This window comes from Stenella coeruleoalba, assembly GCF_951394435.1.
Source record: "Stenella coeruleoalba genome assembly, chromosome: 16".
Taxonomy (NCBI): domain Eukaryota; kingdom Metazoa; phylum Chordata; class Mammalia; order Artiodactyla; family Delphinidae; genus Stenella; species Stenella coeruleoalba.
In genome coordinates, this window is record NC_137162.1 from 55,211,046 (window position 1) to 55,229,400 (window position 18,355).

Consider the following 18,355-nt stretch of genomic DNA (forward strand, 5'->3'; position numbering starts at 1 on the left):
CGTCCTCTCTATTGTCTCCAGGCCTGATTTTGGAGTTCTCAGATTAGAAGACCCTGGATGGGGGCGGGGCAGGGTTTTGTTTGAGAGGGTCTCCAATAGCTCGGGGTCTGGCCGTGTGCCTGGCCGAGGGGGCTGGGGGTACGGCCTGCTTCCCGCGAGGCCCCTGACTCCGAATCCCCCACCGCCGGTTCCGCCTGGGCCTCGGAGACCCGGAGAGCCAGCGCGCGCGATGTCCCCGCCTCCGAGGCGGGCCCGGGGCGGGGAGGTGGGGACCCCTCCCCTTCGCCCATCCCCTCGGGGCCGGCCGCCCGGGCGCTTGAAAGGCCGGCCGGGGGAAGGGAGGGGAGGGGAGAGAGAGGAGAGGAGAAGAGAAGAGGGCGGAGGGACAGACCGGCGGCGGCGACGCCGGGGCGCGGGCAAGGCGGAGCCGGCGGCGGCCGCGGGGCCCCAGTGAGCCGAGCCGGGGCGAGGCGGCTCCCGAGCCGTCGGGGGGCCTGGCGAAGACGGCCGGGCCACTTTCCTTTCCGAGTTGTAATCGTGTTCGGGGGGCGGCGCCGGGGCCGGCGTTTCGGGGAGAGTTTTCTCGCGGGGCGGGCGGGGGAGCGGCGCGCGCCGAGGGGGAGGGGAGGGGGAGCATGCCCGGCTGGAGCCGGGCCTCGGGGCGCGCCCCGGCCGCCGTCCCCACCTCCGCCTCCTCCTTCTCCTCCTCCGTCTCCTCCTCCTCCTCCTCTTCCAGTCCCGCCGCCGCCGCAACCAACATGGCTGCGCTACTGAGCCCGGGAGGCGGCCGCTGCTGAGCGCTGCTCGCCGCCCGGGCCCCCAGCCCGCCCAGGCCCCGGCCCATGGCCCCCGCGGCCTCGCGGCCCCCGGCGCTCTAGGGCTGCCGCCACCGCTCGCCGCCCCGAGGCGCCCGGGGCCCGTCGCCACCCGCCTGCCTGCCCGCCCGCCTGCGCGCCCGCCGGCCTCCGGGAGTCCGGTAGCCGTCCGGCGGGGCGGGGCGGCCGCCACCATGGAGCCCCAGCGCCGGGAGCTGCTCGCTCAGTGTCAGCAGAGCCTGGCCCAGGCCATGACAGAGGTGGAGGCGGTGCTCGGGCTGCTCGAGGCCGCAGGAGCGCTGAGCCCCGGCGAGCGGCGGCAGCTGGACGAGGAGGCGGGAGGCGCTAAGGCGGAGCTGCTGCTCAAGCTGCTCCTGGCCAAGGAGCGGGACCACTTCCAGGACCTGCGGGCGGCGCTGGAGAAGACGCAGCCTCACCTGCTGCCCATTCTCTACCTGAACGGCGTCGTCGGGCCGCCGCAGCCCGCCGAGGGCGCCGGTGAGTGTGAGACCCCCACCCGGCCTCTCGGATCCGCCTTCCACGACTTCTCTCTCCGGTTCTCCGAGGGGGAAGTCGCGAGGGCCATTCATCTACCTGGCGCCTGCCGCGAGGAGAACCTTCCTTCCTTCAGCCTGCCTGGGGAGGGCCCGGTGCGCGGACCCCCACTTCACACCTCCTCCCCCAATCCCACCCTTGCTGTGAACAATGCCCCGCACTGCAGGCCTTGATCCTCCAGGTACCGCGGCAGCGGGGCCCTCCCGAGACCGCCAGGTCTAGCCGCGGGGCGATCTCGGAGGGATGTTCGTCAGCCCCTTTTCTGAGACTCTTAACCATCCACCAGTCCTTTGAGAGCCTCTGCTAGCCTTCAATCAGTGATAAGGTCTAGAAGAATAGAACCTGGGCCAGGGCCGGTACTTCTGAATTTTGGTCCCTGGCACCCCGTTTCGGGACCACTGGTGCCTTTTCACTTTTTGATTTTCTCAGCTCCCTCTGCCCAAAGCTCAGTCTGTTTGCTCGCCCAGGCTTGTGGTTGATTATGCACAATGCCTGCTAGGTTTCTTTGGAAACTGTGGGCCGGGAAAAGTTGGGGAAGTTGCATTGCACCATGGGAAAATCCTGGTAGTAGCTGCTGGGGCTCAGTTCCCTCCCTAAGGGTGCCGAGCTGCCTGAGGAGGGAAGGCTGATGACGGGTTCCCTTGGGTGGTGGTGATGGATTTGTGAGTATTCGTGTGTGTGTGTGTGTGTGTGTGTGTGTGTGTGTTTTGGGGGGGGTTACTGCTGGGAGTTTGTGGCAAGTGGTAGGCTTGGTGTGGCCTGGTTGGGGAGTGTGGAAAGCCAGGCTTTTAGACAAGGAAGCTGAAGAAGAAGGCATAGCACTGAGGAAGGAAGAGCCAGCATTTATTGGTCACCTACTGTTGTGGCAGGCACTCTGCTGTATCACGTTCGTTTACCACTCTCTGCGCTATTATTCCTACTTCGCCAGAGAGAAAACTCCAGCTTGGAGTGGTTAAATTGCTCAAAGTATTGGGCACCAGGAGTTTTCAATTATGACCCATTGTTTTATTTAACCCATTTGGAACCAGGGAGCAACAAGTGCTGCTTTTCTATGTCTTGTCCGTGTTTTAAAAGTGAACAGAGAGGGCTGATGAACTGCCTTTAACAACTTGTAGGCCACAGGCTGATGAAACGTGTTTATTTGGCCGTTAAAAGCCTCACTTATTAAGGAGATGGTTTTATAAGCTCTTCCTGGTAACAGCTCCATTGGATATTGGCCACCTTTTTTTTGGTAGTGAAGGCAACTGGCATACAGAGAGACTAGGCTGCTGGCCACACAGCATATCATTTCATTGATGGCCCTTCTGTCTCCACTTTGGGTTTCTGACTCTTCAGCATTTTTGTTCCTCAAACCTACGCTGTCCCCCAGTTATGATCGTGTCTGAGTTGCTGGGCAGCCCGGTCCTCTCCTGGGATGATGCTAAGAGCTGTCAGATGTGCCCTTGAGGATAATGTCAGAGGGAAATCTCTTCGGGGTAACTTTTTTTTCTTCTTAGTTGCCTTTTTGTCTACCTAGCTCTCTGTGCTTGAAGGAGGAGGTTGATCAAGGAAGCGCAGAAGTTGAGTGCAGACTTAAGTCTTCAATGGGATGTGTTTGAATCAGCGCTAGCTTTAATCTCTGGAATAGATAGATGAATTGCCATTAATTAGGGCCCTCCCTTTTCCATGCTTGGTAGAGAAGGTGGGGCCTCACAGAGCTGAAGTTCTGGAAGCTGGTCCTGACATCTAAGGGAAAGATAAAATAGGGTTTGGATTTTATCCTCAAGGGCAGGATTTCAAACCCTAGTTTTACCACAATGCAGAGCTGTGTAGGTTTTCAAGGGAAGTTAAGTTCATTTCAGTTAATACTTTAGGAAAAAATTAGGATAGCATTTGGTCTGGCAAGATGCCATGTAGAGCTTCTGGGGATGAGGGGGTGACACGGTGTGCAAGGGAACCACAGAGCGTTGGGATCTTTTAAAGGATGAATTACTGTGCAGTGGTTGGCAGCCTTTTTTCTGTTAGCCAGGGAGCCCCTTTTATGGCGCAAAGCTCAGTGACTAAAAGGACTGCTCGGGTTGAAGGAATGGAAGCACCCGTTTCATCCCTGAGGAGCCGAAGTCAGGGAAACTCAGCCCTGTGTCCTGGTCTTTGCTCTCCCAGCAGGTTCCACTCCTCACACAGGTGCACACCTCTGCCTGTAAGTCAGCCTTAGTGCAAGCGTCTTGTGGGAGCCCCAGAGAGGAACCGGTTGGCTTCCCAAGGATCCGTAGTCTCAAGGGGAGGCCCCTTTGTCACTGTTTCTACATCGGAGGTGCTGCCATCACCCAGTTAGGGGCTCCTTTGATGGATTCCACATCCCATGTGGGCCCCTGGTCTAGAATGCCCGTCCCATGGCTGGCACTTGTGTGCTGTGGGAGTTTGTTGTGCTGCACGCAGATGATGTCTGGCCGCTCCCCACGTGGGGCCTGGAACTGGGAGGAAACTGGCCTAGGTGGTACGGGGCAGTAAGCAAACCAAGCTCATCTCTTCTGCTCAGGCTCAGTTAGAGCCCCAGACGTTTATAACTCACCATGCTCAGGCCTGGGGTATGAGGGTGAGTAAGAAGACACAGAGTTGTTTTATTTTGGGGGCAGGGGGACTTCTCTACCAGAATTGATAGTACATCGCTATTGAGCCTTTCTATCTTATTGCATACTTGAATGTCTCACTTAGTTCTGCGGCACCTAGTGCCTTTTCTGCGTGACGCTGGGTTCCGTTCCCGCCATCTGTGAGGTCTGAGGACAGGCCAGGAGCTGCAGGGCAGAAAGGAGCTGGAGTCAGGCGAAGTGCAGTGCTCCTGATTCCATGTTGGGGGTGGTTTTTCCTGTTACCTGGTTTGGCCCTCCCATTACAGTTTTAGGCCGTTGCCTGCATTGGGGAACTCTGGAATTTTGTAGCCTTTCCTTGTCCCAATTCATGCATCTGTAGGGAAGGAGTGAGCCCCTTTGTCCCCACTGGTGGTAGAGAGAGGAGAGAACTGTCCTCCTCTGACTGGCTCAGGTCTCTCGAGTTTCTTCCATGGTAGTACCAGGATCTTGTTTGCTCACTCGGAACCCACGAGGTCCTTTGTTTTTTCTCTTTGATTCAGTTGCTGACATCTGGGTTTTCTCACTTGCAGCTCCTCAACCGCCTGACCCTGGAGTGAGGGGCCCCTTCCTGGCGCTGAGCCTCAGCGTCCTCATCTGTGAGATGGGGCTGGGGGTGCTGCATGGCCTGTCTCAGCCACTGGGAGGCAAAATGAGATTGGGGAGGCCTGAGGTGCCTGGTCCTGTTCTTGGTGCACGTGGGGCCGGGGTGCATAGGATGTAATTCCAGCCTGCAGCTGCCTAGTTGGGGGAATGGGACACTCAGGAGAGTGACATTATGAGACAGATCAATTGAGTGATACAAATACAAACAGGCTTTTTCCTCCTTTTGAAGCGCCACTACATGCTTTCCGCAAATACTCTCATCCACCCCTAGTGGCTCTAATTACCATCTAAGTGTGGAGGGCTCCCCAGACCATTTTCACAACAGGCCTCTCTCGTGGAGCAGAAGTGGCAGAACACGGTGACTGCTGGTGGCACTCTCTACTGCGTGCTCAGAGCTGAGTTTCTCCTCCTCGTCCCCTCTGTGCCTCCTCTTTAGTTTCCTGGAGAGCTGGCTGACTTGGCTTCGCTACAGTTAAGAGGATGGAGACGGTAGTGTTTGCTGGAGAAGCCAAGGAAGGCTTCGAGGAGGGACTGGGGCTTGAGCTGGGTGTTGAAGGGGTACTCTGAGTGTGCAGAGGAAAAGGAGGATGTTCTGGGTGGGAGATGCAAGAACAAACTCCTAGCTATGAGAGGAGCAGTGTGTTTTCAGGTTGCAGAAATTAGACCAGCCTGAGTGAGCAGGGCATTGGCTCTGGGTGGGTGGAGATGCAGAGGTAATCTGAAGGACCGTGATGGCTAGGCGGAGCAAGGGGTTTATACACCACCTGGGGCTGAACTTGTCAGAAGTTAAAGCTGTAGGAATTTTTTAAAAAGAATAACCCCAGGCGTTTCCGGTGGGATGAGTGCAGTTGGCTGCTGATCGTCAGGTGTGGATTATCTATTATTCATTAGAGGTTACCTGGGCCTTTTGTTCTCTCCCTGCTCTCTTCAGGTACCAGCCACCTTTTCTTCATCCACTCTGTCCTTGATGGTCAGAAGTAAAAGCTCCAGCCATTGTGGTTTTTCTTTTGGTTGTTAATTGTGTTGAGAAGGAAGCAGTGGAGGAACTTGAAAGTGATGGTTGAAAAGAGGTTTCTAAGAGAAAGGCAGATTTTATTTATCCCTCTGTGCATTAGTTCAGGCACCCTTATTGCAGGTGACAGAAACTTAGCTCAAACTGTATTAGTCAGAAAAGAGAAACTTATTGTATAATATTCCAAAACCTTGGGATGAATTGGAGTAACTGGCCTTGGGATGATTGATCCTGAATGCCACGGGCTTTTCCCGTGGACCTGGAACATGACCTCAGGCCCCTCTTGGCTTCATCTCCACAGCCCCTGACCAGAGAATAAAGGGAGCCGTATCCAGAAAACCAGGCAGAAGAATCTCATGGGAGGATTCTGATTGGCCTGACTAGGGTCACACGTCCGTGTGAGACCCAGTCACCGTGGCTGGGGCTAAAGGACTAAGATGGGCCCAGCAGTGGACCCAACCAATAGGGTAGGGTGATTGGCAGCTCGTACCAGTACCATGTGGTTCTTTAGAATGGGGAGAAGCAGTTCTCCAAAAAAAGAAGAGCAGAAACGATGTCGTGCAGGTAAAGCAGCAGGTGAATGTCCAGGATGTGGTCTCATCTTGGTGTGATGATGCAGTTAGCAGATGAGGTCATTGCTGGAGTGGGGTGGTTGTAGGTTGTCAGATTTCACTAGGTTTTAGACCTTGAGCAAGGCATTTAACCTTTCTGAACTTATCTCCCTCTCTACAAAATAATGGAAACAGTAACTACTTCACTCTGCTATTTGACAATGCATGGTAGGAGAAAAGGAGCATTTGTTAGTGTGGTGAGTAATGCAGCCTGGAACCAGCCTTAGGACCAGAAGCCTGGGATTCTCCTGGTCTGAGGGTTATGGGAGAGCTCCTGGTAAACTGCTGAACAGATGTCAGGGTTGCTTTTACTGTGGCTGTGGGTCATCAAGAGTAGAATGTAGTCTCCATGAGCCAAATTCGCTGTTGTATTCCCGATGCCTAGAATAGAGCCTGCCCCAACATGGGCGTTCAGTAAATTTCTGTTGGATGGATGACTAGTCAGCTGTGTGGCGAATGAGTGGTGTGTCCCTGCGTAAGTCCAGATTCTCTTCAGAAATAAGTGCAGATTCTTAAGTGGTGACTTCACAGTGACAGAAGGCTGTGGGAGTGCAGGAAGGCTAGGGTGAGTTCCAGCGGCACACACGGATGTCCCCACCCACAGTATGTCTGTGATGGAAGCAGGTGGTGTGACATTGGTGTCTGAAGTCTCCATGGTCACCCCTCAGGTACCAGCATTGTGAGACTGGCTGCCAGGAGCCACGCGGAGCGACCACACTGCCTGTGTAGGATTGGAGAGCCCTTCACTTTTTGCACTTAGAATTTGAAAGTCAGCTTGGTGTCCTCGAAAGAGTTTTGGATGGGGATCTGCTCCTAACTGTACAACATCTTGACCTTGGATGAGCCTCTTAACTACCTGGGGCTTGTTTTTTTCCAAGTAGAAGGCTGGAAGAAGTAAAGCTGGAAGAAGTGCAGTGTTGACTGAGGACTTCCTCAGTCCTGTAGGGTTCTCAGTACTTGCAGGGTGGCCTTAGGTCCAAGGAAGCTTGGTGATGGGGTTGGAGTAGATTTCTAAGATGTTTCTTCCAGGTCTCTACCATGATTACTATTTTTTAAAATGAATTAACTAATTTATTTTGGGCTGCGTTGGGTCTTCGTTGCTACGTGTGGACTTTCTCTTGTTGCGGCGAGCGGGGGCCACTCTTCGTTGCGGTGCGCGGGCTTCTCATTGCGGTGGCTTCTCTTGTTGCGGAGCATGGGCTCTAGGCGCACGGGCTCAGTAGTTGTGGCTCGTGGGCTCTAGAGTGCAGGCTCAGTAGTTGTGGCACACAGGTTTAGTTGCTCTGCGGCACGTGGGATCTTCCCAGAGCAGGACTCGAACCCGTGTCCCCTGCATTGGTAGGCGGATTCTTAACCACTGCGCCACCAGGGAAGTCATGATTACTATTTTTTGATTTAGTGTTAGTGTTAAGTGATTTTCGTACTCTGGCTTTCTATTTCCTGAAAAAGTAAGCAACGTAGGAGTTGTCTTAATTTTTTGTTCCACCTTATTCCAACCACCTATACATTCTGCAGGCCATTTCGAGGGGGTTCTTTATTAATTTCCTGTAACCTTGGGAAGATGTGAGCCACGGAAATAGTGGGCATAAGGCAAGAGGACTGAACTCCCTATCAGTCTGTGCAGTAGGGATGCCGAACATGTTCAGCAGAGAAGAATTTTAAACGGGATTGAGTTGGGGAGATATTGCATTTTTTTTCACCTTTTCCCTGGGGCAGATTGCATATCTCTGAGTTGTGTGTGTCTGTTGATCTTTTTGAGACAGAGCTCCACGAAAGTGCTACAGAACTATTTTAAATTAAACAGATGTTTGGAGTGTTCCATGTTGGCCGTCCAGTTGTAAACCCTTGGTGGGTAATTGTGAGGTGACTGTTGACCTTGATGTTGCTTTTTTTAATACTGTGGTAAGATATACATAGCATAACATTTACCATTTGAACCATTTTTTTCTATTTTTTTAATTGTGGTAAAATATGCATAACATTACAATTACTGTTTTATTTATTTTTAAGTGTACAGTTCAGTGGTATTAAGTACATTCACATTGTTGTGCAACCATCCCTACTATCCATCTCTAGAACTTTTTCTTTTTTTTTTTTTTTTTTTTTTTTTTTGGCTACGCTGGGTCTTTGTTGCTGCACTCGGGCTTTCTCTAGTTGCGGTGAGCAGGGGCTACTCTTCGTCACAGACCCCAGAGCGCACGGGCTTCAGTAATTGTGGCTCGCAGGCTCTAGAGCTCAGGCTCGGTAGTTGTGGCGCACATGGGCTTAGTTGTCCTGTGGCATGTGGGATCTTCCCGGACCAGGGATCGAACCCGTGTCCCCTGCACTGGCAGGCGGATTCTTAACCACTGGACCACCAGGGAAGTCCCTCTAGAACTTTTTCATCTTTCGAACCTGAAACTCTACCAATTAAACAATAACTCTCCATTTTCCCCTTCTCCCAGCCCCTAGCAACCACCATTCTACTTTCTGTCTCTGTGAATTTGACTGCTCTAGGTATCGCATATAAAAATGGAGTCATATAGTATTTGTTATTTTGTGACTGGCTTGTCTTCACTCGGCATAATGTCTTTATGGTTCATCCATGTTATAGCATGTGTCAAAATTTCCTTCCTTTATTTAAGAATTTTTAATTGTAGTAAAGAACACAAAATATAAAATTCACCATCTTAACCATTTTAAGTGTACAGTTCAGTAGTGCTAAGTATATTCACATTGTTGTGTAAGAGATCTCCAGAACTTTTTCATCTTGCAAAACCAAAACTCTGTCTCCATTAAACAATAACTCCTCATTCCTCCCTCCCCCACCTCTGGGAACCACCATTCTCCTTTCTGTTTCTATGAATTTGTTTACTTTAGATGCCCCGTATAAGTGGAATCACACAGTAGTTGTCTTCTTCTGACTGACTTATTTCACTTAGGGTAATGTCCTCAAGGTTTTCCGTGTTGTGGCATGTGACAGGATTTCTTTCCTTTTTAAGGCTGAATAATATTCCAGTGTATGTATGTACCACATTTTGTTTATCCACTCATCCACCAGTGTACTTTTGGGTTCCTTTCATCTCTTGGCTATTGTGAATAAAACTGCTAGGAACATTGGTGTAGAAATATCTCTTTGAGGCCCTACTTTCAGTTCTTTTGATTATATATCCAGGAGTAGAATTACGGATCGTGTGGTAATCCTGTGTTTATTTTTTGAGGAATTTCCATACTGTTTGCTTTGAGTTTTAATTAAGGAAATCCCTACTGTCCACAGCACCTTGACTCAGGGGTGAGTGGCCTGGCTGGAGTCCTAGTTCAACATTTTATTGTTTTCTTCTAAAAATTGTGTATTTTCCCCCCAGACTCATTTTGGAAAGCCTTAGCACAATTCCTTTGGACCAGAAATGAAGATTTTAGTTTCAGTAGTCATCTGTGGCTCTTTTGAGGGCAGAAGTTGTTGACCATAGAATCCCGGCAGCATTCATATCTGGCAGCCAGGGGGTGTTCACACATTTTCTTCGTGTTTGCAGTAGTACTAGTATCTCCATCCCCAAAGGCCTCCAAGTATGTTAGTTATTTCCGCTTTGTAGACACTCGCTCCTTACCCCATTCAGGGTTGGTTTGGTTACATAGACTTGAATCCAGGGTTAACTGGCTATCAAGATTTTCTTTAGAAAAACCTAGATCAGCATTTCCCAAGGAAATATCTTCTAAACAGTAGTTTGGTGGGATGTCAATGGTGTTATCTGTAAAAAGGTTCTCTGGTCAAGTACATTTGAGCAGTGTTGGTTTGAGCAGGTCACACAGGCTCCTTTACTGGGAGCCTCTCAAGCACCAGTAAGCCAGTGTGCTTTGGGACTTTACTGGAGGGGTTCACTATGCAGCGTTTCCCAAACTGATTTGACCACAAAACCCTTTTTCACTGAGCATCTTGCAACATCAGGGTTCTGAGAGGTGCGCTCTTGGGAAACTTCAGCATTAGTGCAGGGAACTGGAACATCAATGTATACCGTCGTTTTTCGAATCTTCCCCCAGCTCTTTCATTCAAGGAACCAAAACGTTAAACGTTCCCATTCTTTTGAGTTCTGATACCAGCTGAAATGGGCGTATGTGATTCTGGGGCTAGTAGATTTTTTTGGATATGTTGACAATTCAGATGTGTAGTGGATTCTGGGACCAGTAGATGTTTTTGGTGTGTGATCTTGCAAGATGTTTGCAAGATGTTTGACCTCTGGGCCTCAGTTTCCCCAGTGTGGCTTAACAAGAATGAAGTCTTGTTCGTGATGGTTATTCTTTGAGATGGTTAAACCTCTTGCGGTCTTCTCTAGAGCTGGGCTTTGGTCCACAGTTGGGGTTTCCAGGGGCACCTTGGAAGGATGTATAGAGACCTGTTCAGGGGTTTGGTGACTGCGGGTCCAGGACAGGTTAGCTCTTGGACAGATCTCTTCTGAGCCCTGGGGAGTTGTTGGGCTGGAGAGCTGGAAGATGGCCTGGAGAGTGATAAGTTATTTCTGGGAAGGTAGGTGATACAGATGGACGACCCGGGTGGCCTGAGCATCATCGCTGTGCTTTGGAGCCCGGGAGTAAGGACACAGAGAGAGAGCTGAGTGTCATGAACCCAGACTTGGGGACCCCCACAACTTTAAATCTTGGCTCTTTAATCTTAGTCTGTGTGACTGTAACAAGGCACTTAACCTCTCTGGGTTTTCTTTTTCGTTATCTATAAAAGGGCTAATATTCTCCTCCTAGGGCTTTGGTGAGGATCGAGGTGATTAATGTGAGGCAAGGGCAAGCTGTTGCTACTGCTTCTGCTCTTGGGGGTAGCCTGCCCTTGAGTAGAGAGCCAATCCCCTTCTCGTCCTTGGAATCAGGAGGTGTCACAGGGTACAGAGAGATGCTCAAGGGAGAGTCGAGAGTGTGCATGGACCAGGAAGCCCACATTCCTGAGGCTGCTCAGAACACACTTTCACAGTGCTCTGGTCCTGGAGCCTGCCATTAAGGAGGGCACCGCCGTGAGCTGTGAGGAGCTCCGCTCCAGAAGGACCTTGGGAGGAGTTATTTTAAAGGAAAGGAGACTTAGAGGGGCTTGGATGCTTGTTTTCAGATGGACATGGGCAGGTGATGAGACCTGATTCTTTCTGACCCCAGAGAGATGACTGGTAGAAGATACTGGGAGGTAGAATTGAGCTCAAGATAAGGAAGAGGGCTTCCCTGGTGGCGCAGGGGTTAAGAATCCGCCTGCCACTGCAGGGGACACGGGTTCGAGCCCTAGTCCGGGAAATTCCCACCTGCCGCGGAGCAGCTAAGCCCGTGCACCACCACTACTGAGCCTGCGCTCTAGAGCCCGCGAGCCACAACTACCGAAGCCCGCACGCCTAGAGCCCGTGCTCCACAACAGGAGAGGCCACCGCAGTGAGAAGCCCGCGCACCGCAAGAGTAGCCCCCGCTCAATGCAACTAGAGAAAGCCGCGCGCAGCAACAAAGACCCTACGCAGCCAAAAATAAATAATAAATAAATATATTTAAAAAAAGATAAGGAAGAACCATTCTCCCTTCCTCCTTGCCTTAATTTTATACTATATATTATAAAAAATTTACACATATGCAGAGATGGAGAGGATAATATAATGAATACCCAGCTCTCCTAATAACTTCTGTTTTCTGTAATTTTTAAAAAAAAATATTTGTTTATTTTTGGCTGCGTTGGGTCTTCGTTGCTGCACGAGCTTTCTCTAGTCGTGGCAAGCGGGACCTAGTCTTCGTTGCGGTGCACGGGCTTCTCATTGCGGTGGCTTCTCGTTGCGGAGCACGGGCTCTAGGCACACAGGCTTCAGCAGTTGTGGCACGCAGGCTCAGGAGTTGTGGCTCGCGGGCTGTAGAGCGCAGGCTCAGTAGTTGTGGCGCACGGGCTTAGTTGCTCTGTGGCATGTGGGATCTTCCCGGACCACGGCTCGAACCCATGTCCCCTGCGTTAGCAGGCAGATTCTTAACCACTGCGCCACCAGGGAAGTCCCATTTTCTGTAATATTTTGAAACAAATCCCAGACAGCCTATCACTTCCTCCATAAATACTTGAGGAGGTATCTCTAAGAGATAAGGCCTTTAGAAAAAAAACATAACCGGAAGACCAGTTTTACACCCAACAATCTTTTTTTTTTTAACATCTTTATTGGAGTATAATTGCTTTACAACGTTGTGTTACTTTCTGCTGTATAACAAAGTGAATCAGCTATACATATACATATATCCCCATATCCCCTCCCTCTTGCCTCTCCCTCCCACCCTTCCTATCCCAACAACCAACAATATTAATAATTTCTTAATGTCATCTCATATCCAGTTGATACTCAGTTTTCCTTGTTGCAGAAATGCCTCTTTATAGATGGTTTGTTCAAATCAGGATTTTCATAAGGTCCACACGTTGCCTTTAGTTGATGCTGCTTTCTGAGTCTCTTTTAGAATCCCCAGCAGCCCCCGCTTCCCTGGGCCTTTTGTTCAATGTAGAACTTGTTTTAATGGTCTGTGCTATCCAGCTATGGAGTGGACTGTTGTAGGTGGTGACGTCCCTTCCCCGAGAGTCCACATAGATGGTGGGTGAGCATGGGATGGTTACGTTAGAGAATGGGTTGTGGAGTCTGATCGTAAACCCCTTTAGCCTCAGTTTTCTCACAGGGCTGTTGGGAACGATTAAATGAAATAACATATGTGAAATGTAACTGTTCTTTATGAGTTAAATTTCTTTATTTTTGCCTTTTTTTTTTTTTTTTAAGCTGTGGGATTCTTTTCATTAACCGGACTCTTACATGAAAGCCAGATATATAAGATAGACAGTTGCTGTGGTGAACAGGTATGGAGGCCTGGAGCTTGCCCTTTTCCCCATGGACTCCCTGCGGTGCCTCCGCACAGTTCCCTCGGGTTCTCCAGAGTTCTGTGGAACAGGGTTTGAAAACCAGTGTGCTTGGATGCTTTTGTTTTAAGATGCTCTCCATGAAGAGGGAGGTGAAGAGCTACCCAAAGCCTCACCTTCCTTTGCCTGAGCTGAGCTGGGTTGGTGAGTCACAGCTGGACCCAGAGGCTGCTGCCAGTGGCAGCTGTGCTTCCACCAGATACTCTTGTCTTTGTCTGCTTCCTCTGTTTACCTTTGTAGGTTTCCTTTCAGGATAAACCATGCTGTCAAAAATGACAAGTGACCACAGTGCAGCTAATAAAAAAAACATTCTCTGCTACACAAGACAGTGATTGGGAAGGAGCAGAGTGAAATCCCATCAGATGGGGTCAGGTGGGAAGTGGTTACCTTTTCTGAAAACTTCTTCTATTTTTTTTTTTTTTTAATAATATCACTGACTGGCCCTACCCCTACATTGCATAAGAGAATTGTTAGTTGTTGTTGCATAGATAAGCCCCTTCCGATATGCAGCCTGCAGGTGGGATTTGTGGAGCTGCCTGTGTGGGAAGCCAGCAGAGATGATCGCTTGTGACTCTGAGCTGCAGCCTCGGTGGCCGTCTCAAGCCAGGGTGTGTTTTTTCTACCCACAGTGTTTTTCTAGGTATGGCCTGTCTCTCCCAGGTGGCTCTCAGGCCTCTTTCTGAGTCAACTTCAGGTTACTTGTCTGGATGGTAACCGTCAGACTCCTTAAGATGGCCTGGGACTCCCAAACGAATATTCTTGTATATCATTTTGACCACTGCAAATCTGCTGTCCAAATGTGGTGAAAAATCTGTCCAGCCAATAGTGAGTGATGGGATAACAAACACATGGGAAGAAACTTAATTGTATTTTTATTTTCTTATTTTTTTTATTTTTTTCTTAATTGTATTTTTATATTCTGATGTAAGAAGTCATACTTTAAAGAAGTATAATGACCTTTTCAATACTCACGATAACCTCTATTCGTCTTGCTCAGGGTAACCTCTCTTTCTTCTCATCTGGCCAGAATTTTCATTTCCTGTTTATGTTTCTTAAGCAGCTTAAGATTGTCGAGTATTGGGGCTGGAAGGGATCTGAGAGACCACTTTGCCCAGACTGCTGATTTTATAAATGAGAAATAGCAGAGTCCAAAGACACAAAGGGACTCCACCAGGCTCTCATAGCATGCCTCGGTGCAGCTGGACGCAGGATCCAGGTTTCTTCCCAGGCCGGGGCTCCTTCCAAGGCATCTCCACCAGCCACAGACTGGGCGGGGAGTCTCAGGAGCCTTGACTGGTTTTTCCTGATCCAGGCCTGGCTTTGCAGGCACCAGCCTTTCCAGCATGTAACAGGGCATCGCAGTTCATGGAGTTGTGCTGTAGCTCTCCTTCCTGACCATTGAGAAAAAATCTTTTATCAGACCATGCAGTTGGTATTTATGTTCCACAAATGGGCAGAGTAGGCCAAGAGAGGTTTGTCACCTTGCTCAGGGCCTCCAGCTGCTGAGAGGCTGGGCAGGCTTTGGAGTCTTGGTCAGTTTCTTTACAGAATCTGCATTTGTTCTGTATTCTGGGCCATCCTGTGAAGGTCCCCAGTGACATTTCTGTGTCCTGAGCCTTGGACACCCCTCCTCTTCTTCGTGACAGGGTTCATTCATTGAGCAGACATGTTCTGAGCACCTGTCACACAGGGGGTACTCTCTGAATGCAAACATAGGACGTGACGTCTAAATTTAGTGCTGAGTCAGAGAATGGGTGTGATGTTGGCAGGAGGTACCTCCTTGTCTCATTCTTTTTATGACACAGCAAAAACTTCTAGGACTGACTGTGTGGTTTCTTATTGCTTAGTCACGGGACAGAGTTCAAAAAGCAAAATGACGCCACTGAGCCTCTTGCCCCAGAGGAAAAAACCTTTAATAAAGATAAGAGGGTAAAGGCCCTGTGGACACTGAGCCGGCCACCCCCATGGCCAGCCTCGGTGGGAACTGGATCCAGGAAAAAGCAAGAGAATAACAAACCGAAAATGTGCTGGCTCTGGGTCCTTCTCCTGGAAAAAATATAGCTGAACCTGAAGCAGCTTAGAATTTCGGGCCCGTGTGTGAGAGTTTATTATATACGACCGTCTCCTCCGTAAGATGTTAGGGAAAAACCCGAACGAGCTTTTGGGCCAATCCAACATTAAGACTTCCCATGTGAAAATTCAGCAGAGGTGGTCACTGTCTTCTTGCATGAGATCACTCAGCCTTTAGGGTGGAGACCAGGCTGAGTCGGGTCCAAGTTTTACCTGGCCAACTGCCTGTCCGTCTGCCCATCCATCATCCATCCAGTGTGAACCTGGTCAGTGCTCCGACCAGGCGCTGCTGAGTGCTGAGCACGCAGAGGTGAGAAAGACATTGGCCTCGCTCATGAACGACGCCACAGTCCCGTACTGGGCGCCCCGACTTGGGTTTGCTCTTTTAGATGGAAGGTATATCCTATTCTTCCTCAAAGGTTTTCAGTTTTGGTTGCGCTGCCTATTCTGGAGCTTTTAGAAATGCTGGAAGGTCATCAGCTTAGCTTATAGACTTGCTTCTCCTCACCTTCCATTTTGTGGTTTATAGCAGATGACAAGTGTATTTGCAGAAATCTGTAAGATTCTCAAAAGGGTGACAAAGAAGATGACTCCTGCCCACCAGGAGTTTATTGTCTCATTGGAAAGCCCAAGCCCGAGGGAGCAGGTGTCCAGCAGAACAGGTCATGCAGCACAGAGGAGGCCATCTAAAGATCAGTGCACTGTGAGCTGGGTGAGGGTGGGCGGCTGGCAGGCTGGGTGGGCGCTGGACGGGGACAAGGAGGAAGGCAGGCCTGATGAGACAGCGTGCAGAGCAGGGGCAGGAGGCTTGGGAGAAAATCCATTCTGTGAATAGTGGGTCTTCACAGGAATTTGGGGCTTCTGTTTAGGGCATGTACTCAGCAGGCCCTGGGAAAATAGGGTGAGGCCAGCCAGCCCCCGGAAGGCACAGGGCAAACCTGGCTGTTGGCGTCCAGTCATTCTCCCTGCATCGGTTCTCTGTGAGGCTGCTTCAGCCCGAGCCTGCCTAGAGGAATAGGCGGGGTTGGCATGGGCTAGAGGGTGGTCGGTAGAATGTGGGAGAGGGCACTGTGGCCAGAGGAGGGTGGTGTAAGGGGGTGTAGACAGACTAGCCTTCTCGGAATCCCCAGAGGTGCCTCGTTGGCTTTCTGTGAGCCCTTAGATGGATTGGAAGGCCTTCTTTTTTCTCCTAAGTTTCAAGTCTGAGAATTACAGCTGGGGTGTTTAGAAATCAGGGTCCCTGAGTCCTCCAGGGAACTTGAAGCCCATTCCCATCTGCTGGCCTTCTCTTTGGGGAGGAGAAGGGAGCAGTTGAGGAGTGAGGTGGCTGAGGAGAAATAAGTGACCATTGCCCTCTAGCTGTGTCCCCGTGGCCACCTCACGTAGCCTCACCAAGCCTTATCCTTCTCTCTGTGATGGGACCTGTGACGCCACTGCCTTCCGAGCTGGCGTGAAAGTAGGTGGATGGTGCAGGGAGATGGTGCCATGCACGTAGATCGCTGTGCACTGCGCAGATGGTAGGTGTTTTTATTGCACAGGGTACTTTGTCTGTTACTTTTGTATTTCCTCATTTGACCTCAGCAACCCTTTGGGGGTCCTTACTCCACCTTACAGTGAGGGAACAGGTGGGGAGGGGTCAGGTCACTCAGGAATCCGCTTAGTCGAGTGGTTAAGAGCCTGCGTCCGAGTCAAGAACTGGGTTCAAATCTTGGATCTGCTACTTACTGTGACCGTGGGCAAGTCACTCTCCTTCTGTGCCTTGGTTTCCTCATCTGTGAAATGAGAATAATAGTAAGACCTTGTCTTGTAAGGGTTAAAGGAGTTACTAGTTTTGCAGTGTTGAGAGCAGCCCCTGGCACCCAGGGAGCACTGCGGGAGCATCGGCTAATATTCGTATCATCATTACAATGAAGCGCCACCTTACGCTGTGCCTTCCAGGGCAGGGTGGTTGGTTTGTTCCCCGCTCTGTCCCACACTCGGTGTGGTCTACAAACCAGCGCTGGTCTGCAGACTCTGGGCTCCTGATCCGTGATGAAGTTAGCACAGAGACTGGAATCAGCGTTTAGCAATCTTTAGAGCAGTTTGACCTTGCTGGGACGCATTGAACAGGTAAAGACTGCTTCAGGTGCTGTCAGATCACATGGGGCGTCACATGTGGTATGAGCTGTGCATAATAGTCCTTGGTGGTGGCGCTGTGTGATTGCACATAAAGAAGCGAAGTCGGTGGAGAGCCCATCGCTGCCCATTCCTGAGCAGTCGGCTTCCTTGGGAGGCTCCTCCACTGACCACAGCAGGCGGGATCCAGGGCATTTTGCAAGGTGGTGCGTGGTGTTTGTGCTCTAGCAGTCTGTGACAGCTCCAGGGAGTGAGGTTTCCCAGTGGAGATTTTTATTAATGAGCAATTGTTTCCATCAGCGCTACTGACGCTTACTGTGGCAGATGCCTTTCTCGCTGCTCTCCTAGGAGGCATGGTTCTGGCAGGTTTGGTAAGAATCCACAGTGAACCCTCTCCTTTCCCACCTCCTAGGCTGGCAGAAACTAGAAAGCTAGATGATGTCCGTGGACAGCGGGGTGTGGGGATGTGGGAACTCACCCCTGCTGGTGCAGTCGTCCTGGAGCCTCTGGCAGGGCAGCCGCCAAGCCCTGACCCTGCAGCCCCTCTCCTGAGTGTGAATGCCCCAGGCTCCCTCACAAGTTCCCGGAGGGAGGTGAAGGTTCACTGCAGTGCTCCGTGGGTGGCATCCATCCCTGGGAGAGCTGACAGTGCAGTGGTTCCAAGTGACTGATGAGACACACACATGGCAATGGGATGGAGCTTAAAGCATGGTGCTCCTTGAAAAAGTAAGAAGTAGAGTGAGATGGATACTGCAGCGCTGTTATGTAAATTAACAATACAAAACAATGCCCATTTTTCAAGAACACACACAAAAAGATAGACAAAACAATGGTCGCCTAAGTGCCTGGGGGAGTAGAATTGGAAGGGAAATGGGAATAAAAGGGAATAAATAAGAGAGGGAGGAAAGAAGCATCACTTTTCTGTGGGCTGCTGTCCTTGAGGGAAGGGGCTTCTGCCTGCTCCCGATGGCCGGCTTCTGGTGGTGTGGCGTCTGTGTGTCTTGGCTGAGCTAGCAACCTCAGGCAGATTGCTCACCTGCCAAAAATGGTCTTGGTGAAGAGTTGCCCATGCTGTC

General features: G+C 50.6%; 1 protein-coding gene across 2 annotated transcripts in view; it reads left to right on the forward strand.

Moving 5' to 3' along the window:
• The first annotated feature begins 344 nt into the window (after positions 1-344).
• Positions 345-18,355, forward strand: part of DLG5 (discs large MAGUK scaffold protein 5) — a 120,946-nt gene continuing 102,935 nt past the window's right edge. For both annotated transcript variants that reach the window (XM_079899600.1, XM_079899599.1), the window contains exon 1: positions 345-1,313. In XM_079899600.1, the coding sequence (XP_079755726.1) occupies positions 1,010-1,313 (304 nt within the window). In that variant the 5' untranslated portion in view covers positions 345-1,009. The remainder of the gene's footprint in view (positions 1,314-18,355) is intronic.